The sequence below is a fragment of the Phoenix dactylifera genome, unplaced genomic scaffold, assembly GCF_009389715.1.
Source record: "Phoenix dactylifera cultivar Barhee BC4 unplaced genomic scaffold, palm_55x_up_171113_PBpolish2nd_filt_p 000153F, whole genome shotgun sequence".
In the NCBI taxonomy this organism is placed as follows: domain Eukaryota; kingdom Viridiplantae; phylum Streptophyta; class Magnoliopsida; order Arecales; family Arecaceae; genus Phoenix; species Phoenix dactylifera.
The window spans coordinates 267,948-295,440 of record NW_024067702.1 but is presented as its reverse complement, the minus strand read 5'-3'; the positions used below and the strand labels follow the sequence as shown (position 1 = coordinate 295,440).

The window sequence follows — 27,493 nt, the reverse complement described above, 5'->3', positions numbered from 1 at the left end:
AGATTGAATAAGTTAAATAGAATAAGTGGTTAAGTATTACGTCCATGGTAGGGCGCAGGCCGGCAGTAGTTGACAGAAATTTTTGAAGTCAAACCGGGGGATCCGACATTCCACCGCTTCCACGGAATCTGACGTCACGTCAATTTCGGAAAGAGAAAAGTCCCCGGCAATTAAGACCCCACTCCGATTACCGAGAAATTCCAACACCTCTCAAGTACCCATGGCGATGTCTCACACGGCGGACGCATCCTGACCGTCCGTTCGCTAGTCCCCGCCCTCCCAACATTCCGATTCCAGCCACCATCCGGTGAAATAAACCCCTTTATGCATCATTAGACTTAAGTTGGAGTTCTAAAGGTAATGATTACTCAATTAATTGATTAATTTCTGGTGGGATCAATACATAAACAGAGTTTGTTGCTTGACATAGGCGTGGGGTCTGGCTGAAATTAATTAATGATGGATCTTCCTTAAAAGTAACTCACTATAATTACAACCTAATTGTTCGAATACCATTCATTGGCCTCTGGGATTTCCCATCTTATGAACTTTTGATTAAATAATGGTGGGGCGGCAAGAGCTTAGCACCGGAGTTTGAGAGAGCCTATAGAGTTATTAGAGTTTCTCATTGCTCCTCCACACAACACTAGCTTTTCGGTTTTCTAACACATTGGGTGGCCAATTCAAATCATGAGTGGCCGCTCATTTGCTTTTCACTTGGGTTTTTCCCATTTTACTGCAAATATGATGACTTGACCTTTCAGAAAGCTCCCACTTTATCAAGGAAGACAATGAGACAAAGAACATCATGTCATTTCTAACTTCCAGGTGCCATTATTAATTTATATTTTAGCTGCTTGGATATAAGCTATCCCTTCTCTCCTCTCTTTTCTACTGTCTAATTTATCATCCCGTTATCATAATGCCAAATTATTTGCCATTATAACTTGTCTAGTTCTGCCACGGCGGGATTCTGCATACTTGATGGATGTACATGAACCAATCCATACCAAGGTCAATGATGCTTAAAAAAAAAAAAAAAATTAGGGTAAAGGATTGACTCGCATAATATACGTTTTCATAATTAAAAAAAATTCAAACAAAATTGATCCTTGGGAATTAAAAAAATTGTTGACTATTCGTATTCCATCCCATAGTCAAAGTAAAAAAAGAAGTCGTAGTCTTTATTAATTATGTTTATAATTACAATAATACATAAAACAATATGTAGCCTAACAATATAATCACTATAAAAACATCAAAATTAATAAAAAAATATCAATCCTTATAATTAAACTACACAGAAACAAAATATTAAATATTATATTTTATTTAAAGTTTAAGAATAATTTTTCGATTAACTCGATTCTAACACCACCTCTTCTTGGATTCTCCCCTCACAAGAAAGTAACTGAGAGATGCATCACTTTTTGGGGGAAGATAGAATATACTGTTGCCGTATTACTAGAGTTAAGAAGTCGGACGTTATGCACACCATTTAACGTTCCTTAACAATAAATAGTCTTCGCACAAATTCGTAAGGCTCGTTGGAATCGATAAACCCGTACACAAAAGGACTATTAAATGAGCTTAGTGTACCATAAAATGAAACTTATGAAACCTAATCCAGGCAGAGAGAAAAAAAAAAGCCTGAGTTCGTACTATCGAAATTGGCAAGTGGGTCCCATGAGTCCAAAATTTACCATCCAACATCCATCAAAACAACTATTGTTCATGGGAGTTAGTAACTTGGTACATGAATTAAATGGCAAGGCGGCCAAGGCCAGAAGGATCTATGTACAAATATCGTAGGTGATGAGGGCTTTTTTAAAAAACGAAACCAAAATAAAAGAGTCTCCGCGGGACACCAGAACGCTCCCCTCCTTGAAACGCTGGAGGACCACTCCACCCTCCCTCCTTCCTCGCGCGTGCCGAGAGAGCGCCCGCTTCCCATCCCACACTTTCCGTCACCATGGACGCTGACTCCGAGGGCGGCGACGCCCCCCCATCCGCCACCTACGGCTCCGACGCCGCCGCCGCCGCTGCCGCCTTCCGCACCTTCCGGACACTGGTGGAGAGCGCCGACCGGAAGTTCGCCCGCGTCCGCGACCTCCCGCCGTACGGCCGCGGGCCGCACCTCCTCCACTACTACCGCAAGGTATTCAGGGCCTACACTAGCCTCTGGAGGTTCCAGCAGGAGCGTCGCGGCGAGCTCGTCGGCGCCGGCCTCCGCCGGTGGGAGATCGGCGAGATCGCCTCCCGGATCGGTCAGCTGTACTACACCCAATACCTTCGGACCAGCGAGGTCCGGTACCTCCTCGAGGCGTACGTTTTCTACGAGGCGATTCTGAACCGCGGGTACTTCGAGGCCGGGAAGGGGTCGTTGGCCTCGTCGTCGTCGGCGAGGACCGATCTGGGACTGAGGTACAAGGAGCTCAGGTTCCACGCGAGGTTCTTGATCGTGGCCATGCTGCTGAACCGGACGGATGCGGTGAAGCACCTCGCCGAAAGGTTTAGGGCTCTGGTGGAGGAGTCGAAGGCCGCTCACCCGGTATGCCCAAATTGGCTCCTTTATTTTAATTAGCCTTCCATTTTCTTTAACTTGGTACTCTACACTGGGTTTAGTTTCTTTTAATTGTTTGTATGCTTAATTTCCTAGGGAAAACGTCCTCTTTTTCATTTTTTAAACATTTTTTGTTTTCTTGGGTTAGGTGCCCGCATTACTAGATTGATACTTACGGTTACAGATAAAGAAGCTTAGAGTATGGTAACGTATGGAAAAAAATATCTTACCGATGTTTTATTTTCCTTCTTTAGTGGTAAGAAACTAGTAGGATGTTAGACTTGTTGGATAGTGATGGCATTCTGTTTGGAGGATTGAATTGGTTACCTAACCACTCGTAGGCATTATTTTATTTTATTTTATCTTTTATTTTTATTTTTAAATTCCTGTCTTCTGCAGAAAAATATGGATATCTTCTGGGTGTTGAGCACCCAAATTTACTAGATTTTTTTTAAAAATTTTGGCTTTATGATTGGTGATTGTTCAAGCATGCTTCAGACTTCAGAGTCAGCTTAACTCATCAAAGATATCTGCTACGGTCATGCCTGAAATAAACATGACAACCCCACTTACTGCCCATTAACATGACAGAATGTTGCTTTTCCTCTACAGATTTATGCTCTGTGTTTGTTATATCTGGAAAGATTGTTTAGCTCTTCGTCTCAGAGGTTCTCTACCCATGCAGATGGAGGGTCTTTACATGCATGGCGCGTTCTATCGGCACTTATGCAGTAAACTTATGGGTAGGTGGAGCCATGGAGGTGGATGACCATTGACCATTCTTCCTATTAGAGGATTCAGACTTCCGATGAGCAACCACTCCTACGCTTGCTCGTTTTGATATGTCATCCTAACCATATATTAGGGATGGCAATTTTAGCCAACCTATCAGGTACCTGAACCGACCCGAATGTGGCGGATTTTACCCGACCTGTTTAAACTCGGAGATGGGTATGGGTAGATATAATACTCAAGGCAGGTTCTGGTTTGGTATGGTGTAATGGTATGCCTTGCTCCGAATCCAATCCAATATAACATAACCTCAATCCAACTCCCCCCTCTGGTTCACTCGATAAATGATAGCTATCACAGACCATTCACCTCGGTCTTCCCTCCCCCTTTTACTTAAAAATTTATTATTGTTGAAACTTAAAAAACATATATATTCTCTGAAAATCACAGCAATTGATTATTTTTGTTTGTTTTGTTTCCAAGCCCTCAATTAACTTGATCTATGTATGAACTATTTTTTTAGAATATATTGTAGTTATTGATATATACTAGGATTCTCTCTATCTGAATCAAAAATTGGGTTATAAGAGAATAAGCTATAAGCTTCTTCCATTTATATAGCAGTTGTAATTTCATTAATTATAGCTTATAGCTATAATTATCCAACCTAACCCGACTCGACCTGCCACAACCTGCCACATCTACTTTACTCGACTCGAGCCGACCCGAGATGGGTATAGGGCAGGTATGGGTGCAAGATTTTTAACTATGGGGTGGGTGTGGATTTTGGCCAATCAGACCCATTGCCGTCCCTACCGTATACGTTGGTTTTTTTTTTTTTTGACAAGTTTTTTTTTTCTTTTAGGGGGGGGGGGGGTTGATGCATTTGATGATGAATCTCGCAAGCTTCTCCTTGTCAATCCTTAATGTGATAGCCTTCTATCTTTAAATGGCATATGCGGACCAAGATACTTGTCCTCGCTCATCTTGTGGTATTTTGTCTTGTATGGTTATTTGCACTCTGGCAATTATTATTAATGTTGTGTGCAGAAAATGGGCGCTAGGGGACTGCCTCGCACATGTGAGAGGTCAAAGCAGCTCAAAAGAAAAAAAAAATTAAAATCAAAATAAATATCAGGAGTAATTTAAGAAATAGTTATGATCCAAAAGATGAAACGTGACATATTAACTAAGATGTGGCAAGTAATGGGAATTGACACCTTGGCAACTTTCAGTACTTTTAAATTTATAAGTTATTTTCATTGTCCATAGTCCATGCTTAGACATAAGGGAAAACATTAAGGTGACTTTCTCTAATCATCCACCTAGGAAGCTACCTGTATTGTATTTAGAAACATTGCTCGAAATCCAAAGTTAGAATCTTGTCATCCAAATTACCTTCAAAGATTCCATAATGAAGTATGACATTGCCTAAGTCTATGCCTGTTGTTGGCTTGCACTTGATCAGTGGTCAATTTGTCAAACTGCATGCATATTGTTAGTATAACACTTTAAAGGTGCTCCTCGATTGATGCGGCTATTTAGTGTTAGAGTTGTCAATAACCTTGAGATGAGTTAAAATAAATCTCAGATTTGATATATTTAATGCTTTTTTTCACCATCAACAAAATGAGAAAGAGAATAAAAATAAAGGAAAATATAGAAATTAAGAAGGGAATAGAGGGCAAGAAGAGTAGGGAGAAAAGAGGCTAGTAGAGGGTAAAAATTCTCCATATTGAGATACTTCAGTTAATAAAATCCTTAAATCATACATAACTCACTGTTCCTGATGGACCTGTATGTATAGGGAAAGGATTTTGATTGCCACATCTGATAAGTGCAATCCATAAATGGGCGATGATGGGAGGGGCAGGTATCTAATTTCGAACCCGGCCCCCATCCTGCCAAAAAAAAAAAAAACACTCCCTCGTGCCTCGTATTGCACCATTCTTTGTGTAAATCAGGGAACCAATGCAAAACAGAGGAAGTGTGATATTGCATACATGCCTTTTCCATCTCCATTAAAATATAGGTCATGGTTACTAGTTGTGGCAACCTAAACCATGTCTCATATACAGTTACTCAATGAACCTAAAAACAAAGTTTCCTAATTAAATAGGGACTATCAATTTATCTGTAATAGACCTAGGACTCTTAATTTGACTCAAAAAGGACTCTCAATGAACCAAAAACTCCATTATGTCAAATCTATTCACTTCACTGAAAACAGTAACTAAAGACTTTCCAAAAAAGTAAATACATAATTATGTAGGACCATATAGAAGATCATCTTAATCTTTCCAAATCACAATTCTAATGAGTGTACAACTTTTCTTGTCCAACTTAAACCTAAAGCAGGACCTTTAGATGATTACTCATAAAAGGACTAAACAACCCACTAGAAAATCAGTTTTGAAGCTTAATATAACAGTTGCAAAGAGAGAAAAGAGAAGAAATACTTAACCTACTCCCTGAAGACTTAAATAACAGACTCCTAAGACTCAATAAAAATAGCATCTTAACTGGAAATGAAACTCAACAACGAAATTAAGTAAACTAAACCTAAATTTCACTTGAACCACATCATCAAAGAGTCTCTAAATGTAATCAAACTCCCTTCACCTCTTCTCTTGTTATCTGCAATATCCATGGTGTCAATATCCACCAAGGACACCTATGTTCTTGGACACCTCCACAGTTGAGACTGTCTGAAGCTGAACTTTGATGCCACTGTATGGGAAGGGGCGTGGGTGCCAGCTTTGTCTTGGTAGGGTCCTAGCTGCTTGTCCTATGCCTCTTTCTTCCTGGTCAGTTCCAACTCTAGAGCTTACTACAGCTTGGACCATTCTTATATTCCTTACTGAGCAGCTGCAAGTCACAAGAGTTTGGACTAGAGGCTTGACCCTAGTTATATCATTGACTAATGAGGACTTTTCATCTCATCACCCATCTATTTTTGATATTAAGTTGATCTGCAAAGAAATTGATTACTTCTATGCCACCTGTGTCTATTGTGAAGCAAACCACATTGCTTATCGTATGGCTTTGGTGATGGAGAACTACTATCGGGACCCTGGATTCCCCTTCGGAGAGTTTGAAGGCACATGCGGGTTCATGGGATTGTATGTTTGGATAAGTGGAGCTGAAGCATATGTAGCATGATGATCATGTGGTTCGAGTATTTGGGACAATTATCTGCAGAATCTCATAATACCATTCTTGGTCATAGTTTGCAGAAAAATGAAATTATATATTGAACCGAGTCATCGTTTGATATATTGAATCATGCAATTATAAGGTTCATGTTGCTCTTCTATCTTTGACTATAGCTTATCTTGAATTTCCTGACAAGGATACTTGTTTGTGACTATTGCTATCAAAATTTTTATGTGAGGATTCCCTCATAGGGGCAAATACATAATATCTCTAATGCATTCCTCCATAAATTTTAGCTACTTGAATCTTAGATCTGTCTAATTTTAGATATCGAGGTGTGATCATATGTTATGTCCTCAAACTCAGTTTTAACTTTTTGGTTTTTATTAGCATTTGTGATATGCGGACTTGGTCACTACTATATTGTCATGGACTGGACACTCAAGTAGACCAATAGACAAGTTCTCCATGAAAGAGCGATTTAATTTTTTATCCTGGAGTTTTTAACAAAAAAATGTCCTACTAGGTCTCTTTATCCGTATTAGATTGGATGGAGTTAATATCTCTCTTTTCCTTTCTCTTTCTCTCCCTCCTACCTCCTTCCCTCTTCCCCTTATTTGCTCTTGGAAACTGGTTGTGCACCTTTTGTGATGATGGTGAATAGAGAGAAGAAGGGAGAAACTGGTCTTGTTTTGTGTATGGATAACTTTTACGGGTAACCTCTCATATCTGAGCTGTTCCTTATGTCTTGAATATATCTTCTTTGGGTTTAGTGTCAGTATGTCTCTTGGGTGGCTGCTCTCTTCACTAGAAGCTTAGTTGGAAGTAGAAACATACAGAAGGATTTGTGGAGAATAGTCCACCTCTCCTCTTCGCCATTTCTGACCTAAACTCATGTTTATGCAGCCTTTCCACCACTTATTCATATTAAAATTGACAAAGCTATTGCTTCCTGTCAATATAAGCATTTTGATTGAATCACATACTTTTCTCTTTCTGTGGTTTGCTTATTTGCTTCTTGATTGCATTTTCACCTCTTGAAGAAAAATTCTGGCGAAGGCTGTTAGGACCCCTGATGCACATAAAGGTAAAGAGAGTCTACGCTTTAAGGAACAAAGCTATTGAAGTGAAATATGACTGGTAAGAGAGTAAACAAGATGTTTATTTTGCATGAGTCGACAACTGTTTAATTCAAATGACTGAGAGCATGATGATCACAAATTCCTTTTATATGGATTTAAATAGGGCAAGGATTTAATCATGTTTATGTATATTATGAGCAGGGAAGATTTTCTCCTTGTCGGAAAGCTTAATTTAAGGGTTACAACATATTTAGAACACATGGAATACCAAGCATATGTACAAGTATGTGTACACACACACGCATATATATTTCTTTTCTGGTAGCAAAGGATTGTCTTAGGTTCTATTGAGAAGCCTTAGAAGCTACAAAAGATGGAGCCTCGTCAATGAAAATCCTGGGACGTTGTCTAACTTATCCCTAAGTGGTTGATTTGATCTATATTCTGGTGTCTTATGTCAATAATAAACTGAATGATAATAGCGCAGCCTTGGGTGAGTTCCCACGACTACATGAATCCTTTTCCATTATCAAGTCTTTTAGTCCAATTTCATAGAGGACCCCTTCAAATATGACTATTGTTCTCCATGTTGGAGTCCTACCCCACATGGTAATTTTATTAATGTATTTCTTTTTCTAATTTCTATTAACAAGCTAGCGGACAAGCTTTCTTGAACTTAAAAAAGGCAAAATATGGGAGAAGTTGACTTCTTATCCAACATGTCCAATTACATCAAAAAGCTAAGTGGTTCCACTCATTCAAAGGAATGATTCAGTTGATGGAATCCCCATCTCTGTTCAATTCCAATAGAGGCCCTTTGAAAGATCTAATTGATCTCTGTCCACATATTTATCTCAATTGCATATGATTAGGTGCACCTCATTCTCTTTTTCATCAAGTGACAGATGGTTATGAAATAATAACCTATCGATTACATTTCACTTGGTGGAAGGCAAACAACTGACATAAAAACCTTCATGAAGATGGCCCCAGATAGACCTTATGCATGGCAACATTTTGGATTTTAACTTATTTGACAAATTTAATGCTGTCTGTCTGGGACTGATTCTTGTTTATTTGGTTCACTCATGTTGATATCCTTCATGAATTGTAAATCAAACTAACAATTACATTCTAATCTTGTTATTCCAAAACTTCTAATCATGATTTGACCAAATAACTTGCAGTTTTGCATATATAGTTCACTAAAATAGGTCAAAGTTCGCCATTTCGGTATCAGACCTTATACTGGTGCCATTCTATTACAATGTTGGTACGAGATACGGTATGAGATGGGAAGATGTACCGAGTGTTAGTAAAAGATGAGACTGCATACCGGTTTGATACCTGTATGGTATGGTATCAACCGGTACAACAAACCTTGAAGCAAATATTTTGTTTCTGCCATCAGAGAGCATGAAAGGAACATTGTTTCAAAGATTCACTGCTCAAGGCCCCCTAAATTATAAAATCTTTCTATTTTTCCCGGCATTGGAGATGATAGGTTCACCACGATTCGTCACGAATCTTTTTGATAGTAAGTCTTTCATTGTTACGAGTGTAAAGATACGGAATTGTACCTTTGAATGCTCTACTTTGTTACAATATTCATGATTCTGGCAAGTTCTGTAAGTTGCACTATGCCATGTGCAAGTTTTGGTGCTTCTATTTATGCATAAGAACTCTTTTAATGGGTATCTTGTATGTATTTGCTACCTTCTTTGTCCTTTATATTTGCACGAGCTGATCATATTTGCAGAAGTTATCCACAGTCACTGCTCTCAAACTGCTTGTTTATCTCTTGATCCCTCATGCATCTTCGTGTCATATATATGCATAAACTATCCATATTATCCCTTACATAGCCTCATAGAGAAATCTCAGTATATTTTATTTGAACACTGACCAATCAAATCTTCTTCTTCTTTTCTTGTCTTTTTTTTTTTTTTTTTTGCACGAGTGCTTTTCATGCTTTTATCTTAATTATACTTATCAATCTGCTTTGCACTTTTTCTGATCCCTGCAATATTGATATATGCTCCTTTCAATCTGAGTTTTTTTTTTTTTTTGGATGCCCAGGAGACTAATTTCAAAGAATGGAAACTAGTGCTGCAAGAAATTTTCAGGTTTTTGAAAGCCAATACAGCTTTTACAAACACCAGGCCTTTGAGATACAGCATACTGTTTGATTCTCATCTATCTTCTGTTCCATATATTGCACGATTCCATGCAAATAGGGTTTTGAGGCTACAGGATGCTTTGCTCACAAGCTATCATCATAATGAGGTTCGTTATTTTACATGCTCTTTTTCTTTTTCTTTGTTTTCATAGATAACTTGCCTTTTTAGGAATGTCCACTTAGAACTGATTGACATTTTAGATTTTTGAGGTTCACAAGTACCATTTGCCACTTGATGGCCCATAAAACATTTGTGGATTATTTTAGGCCATAGCAAGATCACTTTGTCCTTAGTCTTCTTCATGTTATCCATACTTTCAGGTCAAGTTTACAGAGCTTACTCTGGACACGTTCAGAATGCTTCAATGTTTGGAATGGGAACCCAGTGGATCCTTCTACCAGACTCCTCCAAAAGAGCCAACCGATAATGGTGCCTTTAGTGATCTGAGTGGAGCTTCTGGACTGATTGATATTAACCTATCTGCAGATATGACTGATCCAAGTCTGCCTCCAAATCCAAGGAAGGCTATAATTTACCATCCTTCTGTCTCTCATTTGATTGCGGTGAGCATTAAACCTCCAGTATTTCTTCCCCTTTTTCTAATTTGTTGGACTTAATATAACAAGTTAGGCCCATATTAGATTCATATTGGTTCTGAATCTAAAGCTTTGCTGATCTGAATGCTGACTGGAACACGATAAAGATAACATTATATGAAACCAAAGGAAACCTGCAAAATTAATCAGATGCAGAGCTTATGATGAAATAGGTAAGATTGACACAGGTTCTAGCTGTACAGATAGGTATTTAAAGAAAATGAAAATAATTTATCAAAGAGAAGAATAATCAGGTCGGACATTGTGTTATTCCATGGCTGATTGGGTCCCATTTTAGGATTTATCACTTGTCTTTGACTTACTAAGACACATCACTCTAATCAGGTCTGGCATTGTGTTATTCCATGGCTGATTGGGTCCCATTTTAGAGTTTATAACTTGGCTCTGACTTACCAAGACACATCACTCTAATTGCTGATTTATTTGACATGTTGGTGTTTTTATGTACATCTTATGGTGGATGAGTACAGGCAGATTAGGATTGACTTGTTGTACTGATGCCTTTGTACAGGAGTATATTTCTTTCTTCAGAATGCATGACAGAACCAAAAAGACATAAATAAAATGGCTAAAGATGTATAAATTAGGGAAAATAGGGAAGAAAAAACATCCCAGTTTATGCATCTTTTAGAGGAAAAAGAGTTCTTTCATGATCTCATTTGAGGCAGTAACATAAATGAAAGCTAGTAATGGTGGTCTACCTGACCAGGAGAGTGAGCAGGCTGTGACACAGTGAAGTTAAATGTCAAGACTGCAGTTAGCTTGCATCGACTTGATGGTCCAGGTAGATGTTCGCTCTGGGTGAGATATCTCACTAGACCATAGTGCATCTTCCAGCCTCAGCATGCTTTCCTTGAGTAGACTTATATCTGTCCATGGTATAACAATATAACACATTTCAATTTTGAACCTCATAAAACCTTATTGCTGTCTCAGCTAACTAATACTGCTTCATCGGTAATTTGGCACGTTTGCAAGGTTTTAAATACCAGTACTAAACTCTGTATTTTTCCATTAGAATAGTACGGTATATGGACTAATAGAGGGAGGGCCTTGGTGCAACAATAAGGCTACTCTATTGTGACCTGGGTATCAGTTTGAAATATTGAAATAACCTTTCTGCGCACGGGGGTAAGGCTATGTATATCTATCTCAAACACCATAGTCATTGCACCAGGACACCCTTTTTTATTGGTACCAACTGGTAGGTCAGTATGGTACCATCAGGAAGCACCAATATGGACTGGTATGGCCGGTACATACTGGTATGTTTGTTTGAGCATCCTGACACCCATATGGTGTTGGTTTTGTGCCGTATCATCCCATTTCAGCGGTCTTTGGAACCATGGTACAGGGGCTCCGATGTGGATAATGGAGGGAGAGAAGTGGATTGCTTGGTAGTCTGGCAACAAGGCTTTTAGTAACCATGGATCAGTGGCAGCTATTTGTTTGATTCTCTAACAGAGATTATGTATCGTTTTGTGTTTTATCCATTGCAACTATACATATGTGTGCAAGCATCCATGTATATATTGTTTTATACATGTGCGCATCTGTGTGTGCACAACTGGTTTTTAGTTTAGGTGTTCTTTATTTTAAATTATTACATATAGTAATGTTTCTGGAGTCTGATAAGGTGTATGATGTATCTGCAGGTAATTGCAACAATTTGTGAAGAGTTATCTTCAGATAACATTTTGCTAATATATGTATCGGCTTCAGGTTGCACTTTGCTGCAGTTACTGCTTTTATTATCTGTTCATCTGTTAGACCATCCCTTTTTATGACTTTAATGTTATCTTTTCAGGAAGGACTCACCATAATACTGTTTTGCAAAAAGACATCTCTGGAAGTTTGTTGAACTTCTCGAGACCGAATCGTGTGTCACAGACTTCTCATAAACAGGATAGCTCACTGCCTGATCCTCCAGTTGGCGATAAGCCAGATTCAAATTCCTGTTTGGAAAGTTATCTGTGCCTAGGTCCTCGAGGAAGTGGAGGTATTCTCCTATTATATCTGCATTATATAAGTTGACATCTGTTACAAACTCATCCTTGCTGAAATATAACAAAAGCCAGAGAACAAGCATATTTGCAGCATTCTATGGGTGTTCCTAATTGCATTTCTTTATATCAGGTTTCAACAACCTTTATCCTGAAGATTTGCTTCCATTCACACGGAGACCACTTTTCCTCATCATTGACAGTGATAACAGCCACGCATTCAAGGCAGGTTTGTCAAAACTTATTGTGCACTTACTGGTCAATTGATTTTGTTCAATCACAAGTGAAAAATAAGGTTTGCTTGATGAACATGTTATGAATATAGCAATCCATGTCAAATGCTTCTCAAAACTAAAATTTAGAGGAATGTTGAGGGTGATTTTGGAGTATTGGTTCTTGGGTAATATTGCCCCTTAAAGATTAAATCCTTTTTACATTACAAACTTACATTGATGGTGAAAGTGATCATGTATTAGTAAGGTTGCACCTTATTTAGTTGAGACTTGAAACAAGCCTTGAATCCTATTTTTGCAACTAAAATACAAGAAGGTATAAAAAAATGAGTTCCATAGACACTTGGAAATATGTTAAAATTATTTATAAATATTAAGGGCTCATACTGATCCTTATTATGCTTTCTTTTGATATTATGTTGCGAGATAGATGCTAAAATGCTAGTTCTTGGAAATATGTTAATTTGTTGCTTAATGATATGTGCTAAACAACAGTATAATAAATTAACATCATAAACAAATTAATACGACCTTGATGGCATTACCATGACACTAGTGAACACTATTGTGAGATGTATACGTCAGTCTAAAACACGAAATTGTTAGTAATGTCTCAAATTCAATGGAAGAGCTGGGAATAGCTAGCTTGCTGCACCACCACGATATAAGGCGAACTGCCCAGGCAGGAGAATTGAGCTGAATGCATGGAGGCATATTCATGTTAACCTCTGCGAGATGAAGCGTATCGATTACTATTTTAAGATAACCAAAGTTCCAAGATATATAGCCTCTGATATAAGACCTGGATTCTGTGATAGATCTGGGAGGCACACTGAACGACAGGAAAACAGATAGATTAACCAGTCTCTTTTTTGCTTTTTCTCAGTTAACACATCAACAATGATGACCAAGATTTTATTGATGTTTACAACTTTCAAGATCTTGCAATTTGCAACAATAAGCTAACTGTACAGATGTTGTAGATTATTTGGTTTATTTGTTCTCCAACTCCCAGTGTTTGGGGTACATTATTTTCTTCGTACTGGGATTATTATAATTCTTAAGAAACATCGGTCCTTAGAAGATATACTTCTTGGGAGATTCTCTAAAGAAGTTATAGTCCTCATAAGATAATTTTCTAACTTTCAAGAATTTGTGACAAGTGGGTCATTTTTGCTTCGTTTACATTTCCACCATTGCTGCGATTCAACATCTTGTTTAACTTCTTGACCAGAAACAGAAGTTTTCATTGCTTGGTTTCCGTGAGCGTGAAGGGTGGCACAACTGACCCACTTGCCATATGAGAGAAATATTTTTGTAGAAGATTGAATATGTGGAATTTTGATTGAAAATTGGGGATATTGAATTGTTGTAGATCATCGAGGATTTCGAAGTTTTGATTGAAAATTAAGGATTTCGACCTTTGACAGTAAACTGAGGGTCTCAAACTTTAATAGATATTTTGAACTTTGGTTGAACATGAAGGCCCCTGAATTTTGGTGTAGAACCAATTGACTGTTAGTTCTTGATGTATGTTAATGATTTATTTTCTTTTCTTTTGCTGGAAATGATATATTTTCTTTATTCTTGGAGAATATGCTCTGCATGGAGCACTATAAGCAAGCATAGTGAATGTCAAAAAGCAGTCACAGGCGAAAGAATGTACAATATCAACCTAAAATACAAATAAAGGGACCTTGTTTCATTGATTGGACTAGTGTCATATGCAATATAAGTAGGCTGTCAGATGAGTAAGCTATTTTCAAGCCAGAATGTGCTCAGCTCGAAATTTGGCTCAAGTTAAGCGTGCTCTGTTGGCAAGAACCGAAGCTACAGCCAGACTTAGCTCACTCAAGATAAGCTCCATTTATCTTGAAATAAGGACATATAAATACTTTATATGTATTAATTATTTGAATTATTGTTGTCTATATAAAGAATTATTTTGTATTTATTATAAATTAACATAATTTATAGAAACTATTAGATCAAAATATAATCAGAAAAAATTAGCCCAAACTATATATATGAAAGTCCTTAAAGACCCCAACCTCTCATTAGATCTCTTAAACATGCTACAGGTGAACAGCTCTAACAGCTCAAAGTCTGCCTTGAAATTAAATGAGCTGGCTTGAGGTCAGATCGATTATAAAATGAACCAAGCTTGAGCTAGTCATGGCTTGCTCATGTTTAGCTCGTTTACACTGTTAACTACAAGGACTGGGTTAATTAGGCCTGGATGCTGCATATTTGACCAGAATCACTATGAGGTGTTGCGCATTCTAGCAGCAGTGAAAATGGTGCAAGCAGTGAGCTTCCATAATGGCATCTGCCAATAAAATTTCTTGGATATTTCTTATGTTGGCATGCATATCAGCATACGTGCTGCACTTAGTGGATCCATGATAAATTACATGCTTCTTTGCTGTATAGAGATCTGGGGCAGTTTTTTCAAGTCATTGGATTTCTCCATCTTAGGCATTAGATGTGCTCCAAGTCCTTGGGCTGTTGAACAGAATCCAACCACAGCTATAAAGTGCACCTTTTCTGCTATCACGATCGATTTCTCCTTCCTTTTATCTGTGTGGTGTTCTCTTTATTTGGAAAACCAACACGTGAAGTGCCAACACTTTCGAGGAAAGCTGAAATTCAGACATCTAGATTCTTGGTAAAATGCAATTGATCGAGAGCAGGCAAGGAAAGCCAAGATTCAAGCTGCCTAAATTGTAACAGAGTGACACATAATTGTCCTTCCATTGGTGTTGATTACAACTATACTTAGCCTCTTCCTTGACTGACCCACATTTTTATTATGGAACAAAACTTGAGTAATGTTGAAGAATTATAATAGCTCTCTATGTCCTCTTCATTGGCTGGTCCACATTTTACTATGGTAAAACTTGTAATCTTCAAGAATTAAAATGGCCCTTGGTTCTCTTCCTTGTCTCTCACCTTTTAGAGTCATCAAATGCATGTATAAACTTTTGAAAGTTTTAAAAGAATTGGGAACTCGCCATCTATAATTCTATTAATATTATCAAAGGTGGATCTCCAAGACAGGAAGCATATAGATTAAATGTTCAGTTATTTCATCTTTATGACCCTGATGATGAATTGATACAAATAGTCAATAGGAATATTACAAAAATAAAAAAGATATGATCAACCACCAAAATTTCACAAACTTGGAAACCATGCAAAGCATATGTTCCATGCATAAGAAAATAAAACTGATGCAGAAATTGCTAGAGAAACAAGCTTGTGGCATCCAATGCTCAATAGCTGATGTGGAATGACCTTCCATCACCGTGTCATCAGTGGCCCTCAAGAAATATTTTTTGAACATATATGCAGGATTTATATATTATTTGTACATGGTGCCACAATTATGAGCATCATAGATTGCTCGTCAAAGCATTCCAAATTTGTATATAGCAAAAAAATAAAAATATCAAATGCAACAACTAATATGCCGTGAAAGAAATGGAAATAAAATTTACAGTTAATTGATGAATTTAAAATATATATAGTTATGGGATTATATATCTTGGTTTGGGAAAGAGCCTGTGAATGGGCCAGATCAACCTATGGCCCATCCTAAATATGATATCTTTTAACTTGGTTCAACTCAATTTTCAGACCTGTTTGGGTCTTGGGTTTGAATTGAAAAATAGCAAGTTTTGGAAGCAAGATGAGGTCTGGATAATATGTTTCTTAACATGGTCCTATTCGACCTGATCTGGAATAGAATGGGTCATATATTGGTTTACCTGACCCAACCAAATCAACCATCAATTTTTTTTTAGTTAAAAGGAAAATATTATGTTCATCCCTGATCTCTCACCTCCCCTTCCTCACCCGTTCCATCACCATTAAGCTTCCAGAACCAACCATCCTTATTCAGTTGCAATGAATCTCTCTAGACAAGTCAAAATAGTAAGGAAAAACTATGTGCCCTGCAATCCACATGTAGTACGTGTTTTCCTTCTTTTGACTTTCAATCCATTCTGAATGCTAGTCACTTTAACAGTTTAATCATTTTTTTCATCTTACTGAGAAAATTATACAGAACAAATTTCACCATGTTTGATCTTTTCTTTTGGTACACCACAGCGTTATCCTGTCACTTGTTTTTTCTTGACAAGCCCTTTGGGCTTTGGCTATGTTTGCAGAAAGAAGGGAAAAGGATTTTTTTTTTTCAATTTGAAATTGAAGAAGAAAATTGTTTTTCTTTATTGTATTAGTGATATTGTCACAGATGATTTGGTCTATAATGTTTATCTTGGGATGCCTGGGATTGTGGTGTTGGTGATGGTACAAGTGCTGGAGGTGGAGGCAGCAGTGATAGTGGTAGTGGTTAATGTGATTTTTGCTATGATGGGATGTGCAGTCTTGAATACCATTCAAGGCTAAACTCATCTCTTCTTTGGACATCACATTTGGCCTTTCCTCCAATCATCTATGGTTCATCACAGCAAATAGAGTGATGTCAAAGTATCATAATTGTGATCTGCAATTAGTAGAAACTTATCGCAACTTCATCTGAAAGAAGACTGCTGGACTTATTTAGTGTTGCAGTTTATCACTTGGATCTTTGACCAGTCTCTTGTTGCCTATGCTTAGCAATGATGTTGTCGCCTACCATGATTCTTATATCAACATTATGAATTTTAGTTAAGTTCTTTAACATATGCAGCTCTTTTTTTAAACATTAATTTTACCTGATTCTCTTTTAATTTGTTTCAAAATTCATGTTCCATATTTGCTATTCCATTTTTTTCAAATTTCAGCTATAACCTTGTCTAATGCTCATTTCTAAAATTTCCAGGCTATACATGGTGCGGAAAGGGGAGAAGCAGCTGCCCTGCTTCTTTCACCTGAGAGACCATCATCAGTGTTTGCTACTGATCTAACGCTCAACGGAAGCCAGTTTACATATTTCCTAACTGCTCCACTTCAGGCATTTTGCCAGTTAGTTGGCCTCTCTTCTGATGTTGAAGCTGTAAGTTGACCTGAAGCTTCAGATTTCCATTGACAGGTTAACAAGTGCTTGATCTGATGTGTTCATAGGCATTTTCAGGATGTTTATAGAAATGCAGAGGGCATACTTTCCTCTGCTTTAGCTGAATGGGAGGTAATACTCTGCACATGCAATTCTCTGAATCAGGTCTGGGCCCAGGTTTTACCTGATCCATTTCTACGGCGACTGATTCTAAGGTACTTGCTTTTCTCATTTTATCCATACATGTACAATTTGATTCTTTGCAGTCTTTCCTTGGTCACAATATGAAATATCAAGAATGTCAAAATTTATCCTTGATAATAGCAGACTGTCACTGCAGGGGTAAAAAATAGATGTTGCATTACACTAGCACAATTTGGATCTGTTTAACATTTGCTATTGTAAATGATATTTCTTATTTGGTGAAAGATACTTTTGGAGAATAAAGGATTTATGATGCCTGTGATGAATATATGATGTCCTGTGTTCTACTTGAAAATAATTGATGATGGATATGAACATTTTCTGACGTACTTTTACTCGTCCTTTTTCAAAGGTGGCAAGTACATTCTCTTCCTTGCCAAGCTCGATTGGGACGAAATTGGGTTGTCTGAATTGCTGTCTCATTCATTTGAGCAGTGATGACAATAGCCATTTGTCTTTGTATCAGTCGAGCTACCTTATATGCCCTCACCATTTTTGCATCTTGGGAAAGTATTTAAGTTAATGTGATCACATTGTGCTATAGGAGGCCAGCTTTGTGAACGGAACATTACAAGGCTGTCAGTGGTATGGTGTTCATACACCAGAAACCTCATTATGATTGATTTAGCCTGTATATTTTACCTCTTTGTGATTTTCCTTATCATTTAATTCACGGTACTACATTATGTCAACACATTATTATCTGCAACAGAAAATTAATACGCATACTTATGTTGGGAAAATTAAGCAATATTTAGACCTTTCCTGTATATGAAACCATGGGAATTTTACTGCTGTTACTGAGAACTGCAAAGCAGAGAACACAAGTAAAGACAGCTCATGGTTACTGCATTGGAGGGTTTGTTGCCGGAAAAACAGGTTGGTTGTTTGTGTAGCAAAAGATTTAAAGGACTTGAGGTGGGGGGATAACATTTCTTGATTTTGTTAAAGAGTCTGTTCATATTTGCATATTGGCAACAACATTTTAATTCCTTTTAGCTTTTGCTCTTTTATTCCCTGTATGTTTTACATTGCGTTTTTTACTAAGGCTTGTAGGTTGCTTCCATATGATGTTTTTGACCAGGTTTATATTCTGCTGGGCCGTGCTTCATCTCTTCCGCCCTATAGAGAAGAGTAGCCAGCATCTTCCTGCTTGCATACCTAGTCTACCTGAGTCCGTCTCTCCAAGCTCTGCAAAAACTCAAGTCCATATCCTCCAGCTTGCAGAGAACTTTGGGGTTATCGATCATTTTCACTTTTCAGATTCCATCAGGGACTCGGTGCCGAACAGATAATTACTGCCATAGTGTATAAGCTTCTGTAGATAAAATCATGGTACATAGAATCCAATCATTTGTTGATTATTTTGTGTCCATACACCAGATCATCAGCTCTGTTGGTGGACCGCGGCTCAAGCGGGAAACCACCAAGAAAAAAACTGACAATGTATGTGACTGCAACTCAGACTAGATGGCTTAGTTCATAGATTGTCAGAGCGCTGCACCCTTGTGGTGGACATGGATAAATTTATCATTGCTGTCAATTTGCGGTGGCATGTACGAGTCCATTATTGGTAGCAGAGAAACAGTGAATAGGGCCAAATTGTTTTCATATGCTTGTAAGCAGGCCTATGTCCATTTAGAGGTGGATTTCCAATTTTACCGGTGAATTCATGTGGCTATGGAAGAATGTCCGTATACTGGAACATGCTTTGATTGCTGATCATGCATCTAAGTCATGCTTTGTTGTTATTGGCTGTAACTTAGAATGCATAACTTCCATTGCATATTATCTCTTATAGGCTCTAGGAAACCCTCCTAACAGTGAGAGCAGACTACAAGCTAATGGTGATTTTTGTGATTCAATTTGTGTTACTTGTGATGGGATGAAATTTAAACAAGAGGAATATGTATGTAAAGATCTGTGTTTAGTCTTATGTGGGCTATGCACTGATAGATTATGGGGTTAAGAAATCTAAATAATATATTTTGTCTGATCTATTTTGTTGCTGTTTTCATGGGTTGAGCATAACAAGCTTATGTGAAAAAATCTTAGCTTTTGGCATGCATTCTGCTAGTTGTTGCTCGGTTCCATCTATTACTGTATTACATAAGAGGCAACCAGCAAATGGGACATGAGAGAATAATAGAGGAGAACAAATTTAAAACATAATTTTGTTTTTGATGAGACAATTATAGATATGTGGGTCAGGATTTGAAATATGGAAATTTGTTGAAGAGGGGAGGAATTCCCTTCAATATGAACCCTTGTATCCTTATTATCAAAAACTAGTATACATGCACATGCGTATTTAGTAAGCCTGGAAAAATAATGATCTAATAATAGTAATAGGATTTGATTGAGCTTTTCTTTTTTGAGTAAATAAAGGAGGGAGATAGATTAGAGAACTGCAAATTAGAGGACAATAATTAGAAAATAAAATAAATGAAAATATAAAGTTTGAAATATAAAATAGGAAAACAGAGTTAATTAAATAAAACATAGAATTAAATATATAAATTAAAAATTGAGAACAAACAAGAACATGAATATAAATTCGAACATAAGAAATAAATATTAAAATATTAAAATATTTTGTTAAAAAGGAATAGTTATCTTTAAATGTAAGAAAGATTTTTTTTTTTTGAAAAAACATGTCACTTCCAATTCGACTAATAAATTTCCTTCTCTTTCTTTTTATTTCTAGCGAATTTTCTTTTTTAATCATATTATACAGCATAATTGGTGAATCCATAAGATATAATTGATCCTTACCAATGGTGTTCCTTTTGCATTAGGTCGGAAGTTGAAAATATTAATTGTTAGAAACCATGGTCTTGTTGCTTCTTTACCTAGGAGTGTTTTACCACAATGTGGTACAATTTGATATGGATCAACAAGACCACACAATCAATATTAAGTATTGCGAGTCTTTACACTAGCTAAAACACAAAATTGACCATACAATCAATTTGATATGGTTTTGTTGCTTCTCAAATCTCGAGTGCTCCTCTAAAAGAGCCCACGGCCATAACCAAAGGCAGTAGCAGGAGGAGGAAGCGCCATGCTCCCCTCCAATCCACGACCAAAGCCTAGGGTGACACCAGAAGGAGGAGGAGGAGCAGAACTACTCGCCGCTGTGATGCTGGAGCTCCGATCATGCGCGGCCACGATGACGAGCTGGTCGGCGGGCCTCGCCACGTCCCTCCTCAGCCTCCCCAAGGACTGATGCAGCCTCTCGAGCTCCCCCAGGCCGAGCTCCTCGATGTTCGCGCCCCACAAGGTGGCCTCCCCCGTCCGCTTCACCCTCACGGCCTCCTCGAGCGCCGCCTTCTTCCTCCTCTCGGTCTCCAGCAAGGCCGCGAGTTCTGTGTACTGGCGGTTGAGCTCGCGGACGACCATCATCTCCCGCGCCGCCGGGATGCGGCGGTCGGCAAACGGCAGAGTTGGAGGGGAGGGGCTGTCGGAGAGGAAGCGGTCGATGATGGAGCTGACCGAGGGGTGGCCAAAGGAGAAGGGCTTGCCGGCGGGGGAGAAGACGATGATCCCGATCTCGGCGCCGCACAGGATGGAGAGCTCGTTGGCCTTCTTGAAGAGCCCGGCGCGGCGCTTCGAGAAGCACACCTGGCGGGCCTCCTCTCTCTCGATCCTCTTCATCTCGATCTTCTGACGTCCCATGCTCGGCTTCCTCCTCATCACCATATTATATTTATATTTACGTTTTCGTAAGAGGGAGGGAACAAGGAAGAGAAGAGAGAAGGGAACAAGGAAGAGAAGAGAGAAGGGAGGCGGAGGGGGAGGGAGAGATTGGTGCAGCTTATATAGACGACGGGTTGTCCTTAATTTGTTCGACCTTTCCATGCGTGGTAACTCTAGGTGATTTGGGGAAAGAAACATGCTGATTGACATCAAATTGCGGACTTTCCTAAATTGACACCATATGTATACCATACAAGGTAAGCCATTGATTTAGTTTTCATCATTAATTGATTTACTCTCCCCTTCCATCACCATTAAGCTTCCAGAACCAACCATCCTTATTCAGTTGCAATCAATCTCTCTAGACAATTCAAAAGAGTTAGGAAAAACTATGTGCCCTGCAATCCACATGTAGTACCTCTTTTCCTTGTTTTTGATTTTCAATCCATTATGGAATGCTAGTCGTTTTAACAGTTTAATCATTTTTTCATCTTATAGAGAAAATTATACAGAACAAATTTCACCATGTTTGATCTTTTCTTTTGGTACACCACAGCGTTATCCTGTCACTTGTTTTTTCTTGACAAGCCCTTTGGGCTTTGGCTATGTTTGCAGAAAGAAGGGAAAAGGTTTTTCTTTTTCAATTTGAAATTGAAGAAGAAAATTGTTTTTCTTTATTGTATTAGTGATATCGTCACAGATGATTTGGTCTATAATGTTTATCTTGGGATGCCTGGGATTGTGGTGTTGGTGATGGTACAAGTGCTGGAGGTGGAGGCAGCAGTGATAGTGGTAGTGGTTAATGTGATTTTTGCTATGATGGGATGTGCAGTCTTGAATACCATTCAAGGCTAAACTCATCTCTTCTTTTGACATCACATTTGGCTTTTCCTCCAATCATCTATGGTTCATTACAGCAAATAGAGTGACGTCAAAGTATCATAATTGTGATCTGCAATTAGTGGAAACTTATCGTAACTTCATCTGAAAGAAGACTGCTGGACTTATTTAGTGTTGCAGTTTATCACTTGGATCTTTGACCGGTCTCTTGTTGCCTGTGTTTAGCAATGATGTTGTCGCCTATCATGATTCTTATATTAACATTATGAATTTTAGTTAAGTTCTTTAACATATGCAGCCCTTTTTTTAATATTAGTTTTACCTAATTCTCTTTTAATTTGTTTGAAAATTTATGTTCCATATTTGCTATTCCATTTTTTCAAATTTCAGCTATAGCCTTGTCTGATGCTCGTTTCTAAAATTTCCAGGCTATACATGGTGCGGAAAGGGGAGAAGCAGCTGCCCTGCTTCTTTCGCCTGAGAGACCATCATCAGTGTTTGCTACTGATCTAACGCTTAACGGAAGCCAGTTTACATATTTCCTAACTGCTCCACTTCAGGCATTTTGCCAGTTAGTTGGCCTCTCTTCTGATGTTGAAGCTGTAAGTTGACCTGAAGCTTCAGATTTCCATTGATAGGTTAACAATTGCTTGATCTGATGTGTTCATAGGCATTTTCAGGATGTTTATAGCAATGCAGAGGGCATACTTTCCTCTGCTTTAGCTGCATGGGAGGTAATACTCAGGCATTTTGCCAGTTAATTGGCCTCTCTTCTGATGTTGAAGCTGTAAGTTGACCTGAAGCTTCAGATTTCCATTGATAGGTTAACAATTGCTTGATCTGATGTGTTCATAGGCATTTTCAGGATGTTTATAGCAATGCAGAGGGCATACTTTCCTCTGCTTTAGTTGCATGGGAGGTAATACTCTGCACATGCAATTCTCTGAATCAGGTCTGGGCCCAGGTTTTACCTGATCCATTTCTACGGCGACTGATTCTATGGTACTTGTTTTTCTCATTTTATCCATACATGTACAATTTGATTCTTTGCAGTCTTTCCTTGGCCACAACATGAAATATCAAGATTGTCAAAATTTATCCTTCATAATAGCAGACTGTCACTGCAGGGGTAAAAAATAGATGTCGCATTACACTAGCACAATTTGAATCTGTTTAACATTTGCTAATGTAAATGATATTTCTTATTTGGTGAAAGATACTTTTGGAGAATAAAGGATTTATGATGCCTGTGATGAATATGTGATGTCCTGTGTGCTACTTGAAAATAATTGATGATGAATATGAACATTCTCTGACCTACTTTTACTCGTCCTTTTTCAAAGGTGGCAAGTACATTCTCTTCCTTGCCAAGCTCGATTGGGACGAAATTGGGTTATCTGAATTGCTGTCTCATTCATTTGAGCAGTGATGACGATAGCCATTTGTCTTTCTATCACTCGAGCTAACTTATATGCCCTCACCATTTTTGCATCTTGGGAAGCACCGTATTAAGTTAATGTGATCACATTGTGCTATAGGAGGCCAGCTTTGTGAACAGAACATTACAAGGCTGTCAGTGGTGTGGTGTTCATTACACCAGAAACCTAATTATTATTGATTTAGCCTTCATGTTTTACCTCTATGTGATTTTCTTTATCATTTAATTCACAGTACTACATTATGTCAACACATTATTATCTGCAACAGAAAATTAATATGCATACTTATGTTGGGCAAATTTAGCAATATTTAGACCTTTTTTGTATATGAAACCATGGGAATTTTACTGCTGTTACTGAGAACTGCAAAGCAGAGAACACAACTAAAGACGGCTCATGGTTACAGCATTGGAGGGTTTGTTGCTGGAAAAACAGGTTGGTTGTTTGGGTAGCAAAAGATTTAGAGGACTTGAGGTGGGGGGATAACATTTCTTGATTTTGTTAAAGAGTTTTGAATATCTGTTAGTTCATATTTGCATATGGGCAACAACATTTTAATTCCTTTTAGCTTTCGCTCTTTTACTCCCTGTATGTTTTACATTGCGTTTTTTACTAAGGCTTGTAGGTTGCTGCCATAAGATGTTTTTGAGGAGGTTTATATTCTGCCGGGCGGTGCTTCATCTCTTCCGCCCTGTAGAGAAGAGTAGCCAGCATCTTCCTGCTTGCATTCCTAGCCTACCTGAGTCCGTCTCTCCAAGCTCTGCAAAAACTCAAGTCCATATCCTCCAGATTGCAGAAAACTTTGGGGTTGTCGATCATTTTCACTTTTCAGATTCCATCAGGGACTCACTGCCGAACCGATCATTACTGCCATAGTGTATAAGCTTCTGCAGATAAAATCACGGTACATAGGATCCAATCATTTGTTGATTATTTTGTGTCCATACACTAGATCATCAAACTCTGCTGGTGGACCGCAGCTCAAGCAGGAAACCACCAAGAAAAAAACTGACAATGTACGTGTCACGCCCTAAATCCGGATCATGACACGGTCGTGCTATTGCAATCTTATGTGAAGCCACTTAAAATTTCATAATAAAAATAAATAGTTTCATTTACTAATGTCATAACATTATTCATGAAGTTGGAACAGTACAGAGCTTCTAAAATTTAATTATTACATAACATTTTCAGTTACCCCAACCCTGAATAATACCAAGCTCCCTGCTCCTAGTAGTCTTATTCATCTGTAGAAAAAAAATAGATGCAAAGATATGAGCTACACAGCTCAGTAAGTAACCAAGTACTATCTTATTGGATCAAATACAATTATGCTAATACAGTAATTAAAAAGCTATCAGTTGTAGCAAAATAAAATATTTTATAGATGATATACACAAATCAGGTCATAAAGCAGTGCATGTTCCATCTATGAAAGTTCATAATCATGATAATGCAAGTCATATTGAAATATTGCCATTTATCCATACTTTATAAAACATACTCTCAGACGGATGTGCTGCTATGGTCACTATAATCCCGTGACAGGGCCTGTTAATCTTAGTCGACTAATTCTGTTATTCGTTACCAACTTTAATCCGTTGGCAAAGGGCCTGTTATTCTTTGGATGCTAGCTTCAGGGTATCGACTGGCCTTTATTTCTAAAGGCGGTCATAGCTATCTGAGAGTTTATAAATCATATTCTTTTTCTTTCATAAATCATAATCATCATAAATAGGTTGAAAAATGATAAATGACATTATATAATTTAAAATGTATAAACATGCTTCAAATATCATTTTTCATGCAGTCTAATATAATCATAATTTCATAACTCATACATCATCAAATATTCATGAAGGATGCTCTTTAATCAAATTCATGTATCACATGCAATCATATACTTGATCCTAATTTTGAGGAAAATATATCATAACCAATACATTTTCATAATGATGAATAAACAGTAATTTAAAAACTTTAAGATCAGTGCCAAGTTTACTTACAGCAATTTGTTTTCCAATTTCTTACGTCCGGGTGACAAATCTTTGATCACCTAAATAAATCACATAGGGGTCACATTATTCTCTATTTATTTCATAATTTTCTAATTTATCATAACATGAATTTACTTGCTTGGATCTCAAGTCCAATTTACTTAATTTAGAACCCTTGGCCTCGATTTAGAACCAGATTGGGTTCACGTAGGTCAATTGGGTCTTTAATTAAAGAATTGGGCTCGGTTCCTGATTGAGTCTAGCTCTATCGGGTCAATTTGGTCTTCTGATTAGGTTATTGGGCTAAATTTCAAGTCCAATTAGGTTTAATTTTGGTCCAGGGTCAATGTGGCTCATTTAGGCTTGAGTCAGGGTCAGCCCAAAGTCAATTTGGTCTCAATTTAGTTAAACTGGTTTTGAATTGGGCTTGATTCATATTCAATTTGGGTCTGCTGAGACTAACTCAGCTTAATTGGGTTCGGACCCAACTCAGTTGGGCTTAATTTGGTTCGGACCCAACTCAGTTGGGCTTAATTTGGTTCGGATTTAACCCAATTTATAGTTTGGGTTCGTCCGGACTTAGTCCAATCTGATTGGGCTCGGTTTTAGTCAAATTTGGCTAAACTCATTTTTCTTTTCTTTTATTTGGGCCTAACAGGTTCGGACCCCTACTCGGATCAGACCCGTTAGGTCGGACCCGTTAAGGATCTCTCTCTCTCTCTCTTTTTTCTTTTTCTTTTTCTTCTTTTTCTTTTCTTCCCTCTTCCTTCCCGAACCTTCTTCTCCCATTCTTTCTTCTTTCTTTTTCTTCTCCTCCTCTTCTCTTCTCCCGAATTCTCCTTCCCCCTTTCTTCTCATTTCTTCTCCCGTGGAGGGAGGAGGGCGAGCTCGGGAGGCTTGGGAGGAACGGGCAGCGGCCGATGGCGCCCGGCGGCCGGCCTGCGGCACCCACGGCCACACCCGCAGCCGTGCTCGTGGTCATGCTCGGGGGCGCATCGGCGGCCTGCGGCCGTGTCGGCGTCCTGTGGCTGGCAACCCACGGCCTGCGACCTGCGGCCGAGGCCGGCGGCCGCAGTTGCGGATCAACCACTAGTAAGTTTTTTTTCCCTTCTTTCTTCTCCCGCGGATGGGAGATCTGGCTTGGGGAGGGCCCGAGCTGCAGCCGGCGGCGCTCCCCGGCCGGCCAGCGGCACCGGTCGCCGCGGCTTACAACCTCTCTTGCCGCCGCGGCTTGCGACCGACGCAGCTTGCGGCCACCGCAGCCGGCGCTCGCCGCCATCTTCCTTCCCCCTTTTTTTTGTTTGATTTAATTTCTAAACTAGATATAAAAAGAATAATCTATGAGTAAGGGCGTTACCTGCTTGAAGAACGTCCGCCTCCTACTCCAGCAACACGGCCCTTTACTCCGGCGGCGTGGGTCTAACACCGGGTCCTGCCAATCGGAGAGGATTGTGAGAGAGGGAGACAAACAGTGGAGGAGGAGGAACGGGTGGTGAAATGGCCTAGCCGATCGGGGCTTCTTGTAGCCTCGATCACTGGGGGAGGCGGACGGTTGTAACCGCCCACCATCAGGCGTTACGAACGCCTACACGATGGTGTAATGGCCCCCCCCTCCGTTTCTCTTGGGAGTGGGGCGGTTATCACATTAATGTCAGGCTATAGAACGAGTCTTTTCGATGTGGGACTATTGGGCCCACATCCTTCCCACCATCGGACAAGAGCCGTCCTCGGCTCTGATACCAAAGT

At 38.8% G+C, this 27,493-nt stretch overlaps 2 protein-coding genes and 1 long non-coding RNA gene across 9 annotated transcripts; 1 reads left to right on the top strand and 2 right to left on the bottom strand.

Moving 5' to 3' along the window:
- The first annotated feature begins 1,896 nt into the window (after positions 1-1,896).
- Positions 1,897-24,862, top strand: LOC103718731 (protein SCAI homolog). 7 transcript variants are annotated; one of them, XR_005507368.1, is made up of 12 exons: positions 1,897-2,551; positions 9,613-9,819; positions 10,034-10,276; positions 11,986-12,052; positions 12,138-12,329; positions 12,467-12,558; positions 17,395-17,568; positions 17,647-17,783; positions 22,740-22,913; positions 22,992-23,098; positions 23,177-23,313; positions 24,376-24,862. XR_005507368.1 is itself a non-coding variant. In XM_008807677.3 (9 exons), exons 1-9 carry the CDS (start codon positions 1,973-1,975, stop codon positions 19,065-19,067), a joined length of 1,902 nt encoding a protein of 633 aa, XP_008805899.2. In that variant the 5' UTR covers positions 1,897-1,972; the 3' UTR covers positions 19,068-19,637. The 7 variants fall into 7 exon arrangements, 1 of the variants encoding a protein (XP_008805899.2); XR_005507367.1 differs by having other exon boundaries at positions 24,368-24,862; XR_003387836.2 differs by having other exon boundaries at positions 22,992-23,045; positions 23,231-24,694.
- On the bottom strand, positions 20,576-21,727 carry LOC113463502 (agamous-like MADS-box protein AGL61). Its single transcript, XM_026809139.1, has one exon. It carries the CDS (start codon positions 21,721-21,723, stop codon positions 20,785-20,787), a length of 939 nt encoding a protein of 312 aa, XP_026664940.1. The 5' UTR covers positions 21,724-21,727; the 3' UTR covers positions 20,576-20,784.
- LOC120104972 lies at positions 24,819-27,493 on the bottom strand. The gene is made up of 3 exons (XR_005507369.1): positions 27,105-27,493; positions 25,757-25,806; positions 24,819-24,997 (listed from the first exon to the last, which is right to left on the bottom strand). It is a non-coding gene; the product is annotated as an uncharacterized LOC120104972 (long non-coding RNA).

What these genes read in the sequence shown, in the direction of transcription:
- LOC103718731 (XM_008807677.3), top strand. Translation starts at nt 1,973, where the DNA reads ATGGACGCTGACTCCGAGGGCGGCGACGCCCCCCCATCCGCCACCTAC. An exon ending in CTGTCTCTCATTTGATTGCG is followed by an intron (nt 10,277 to 11,985) that starts GTGAGCATTAAA and finishes ATGTATCTGCAG; the next exon opens with GTAATTGCAACAATTTGTGA. An exon ending in TCTCTTCTGATGTTGAAGCT is followed by an intron (nt 17,569 to 17,646) that starts GTAAGTTGACCT and finishes AGGCATTTTCAG; the next exon opens with GATGTTTATAGAAATGCAGA.
- LOC113463502 (XM_026809139.1), bottom strand. Translation starts at nt 21,723, where the DNA reads ATGGTATACATATGGTGTCAATTTAGGAAAGTCCGCAATTTGATGTCA.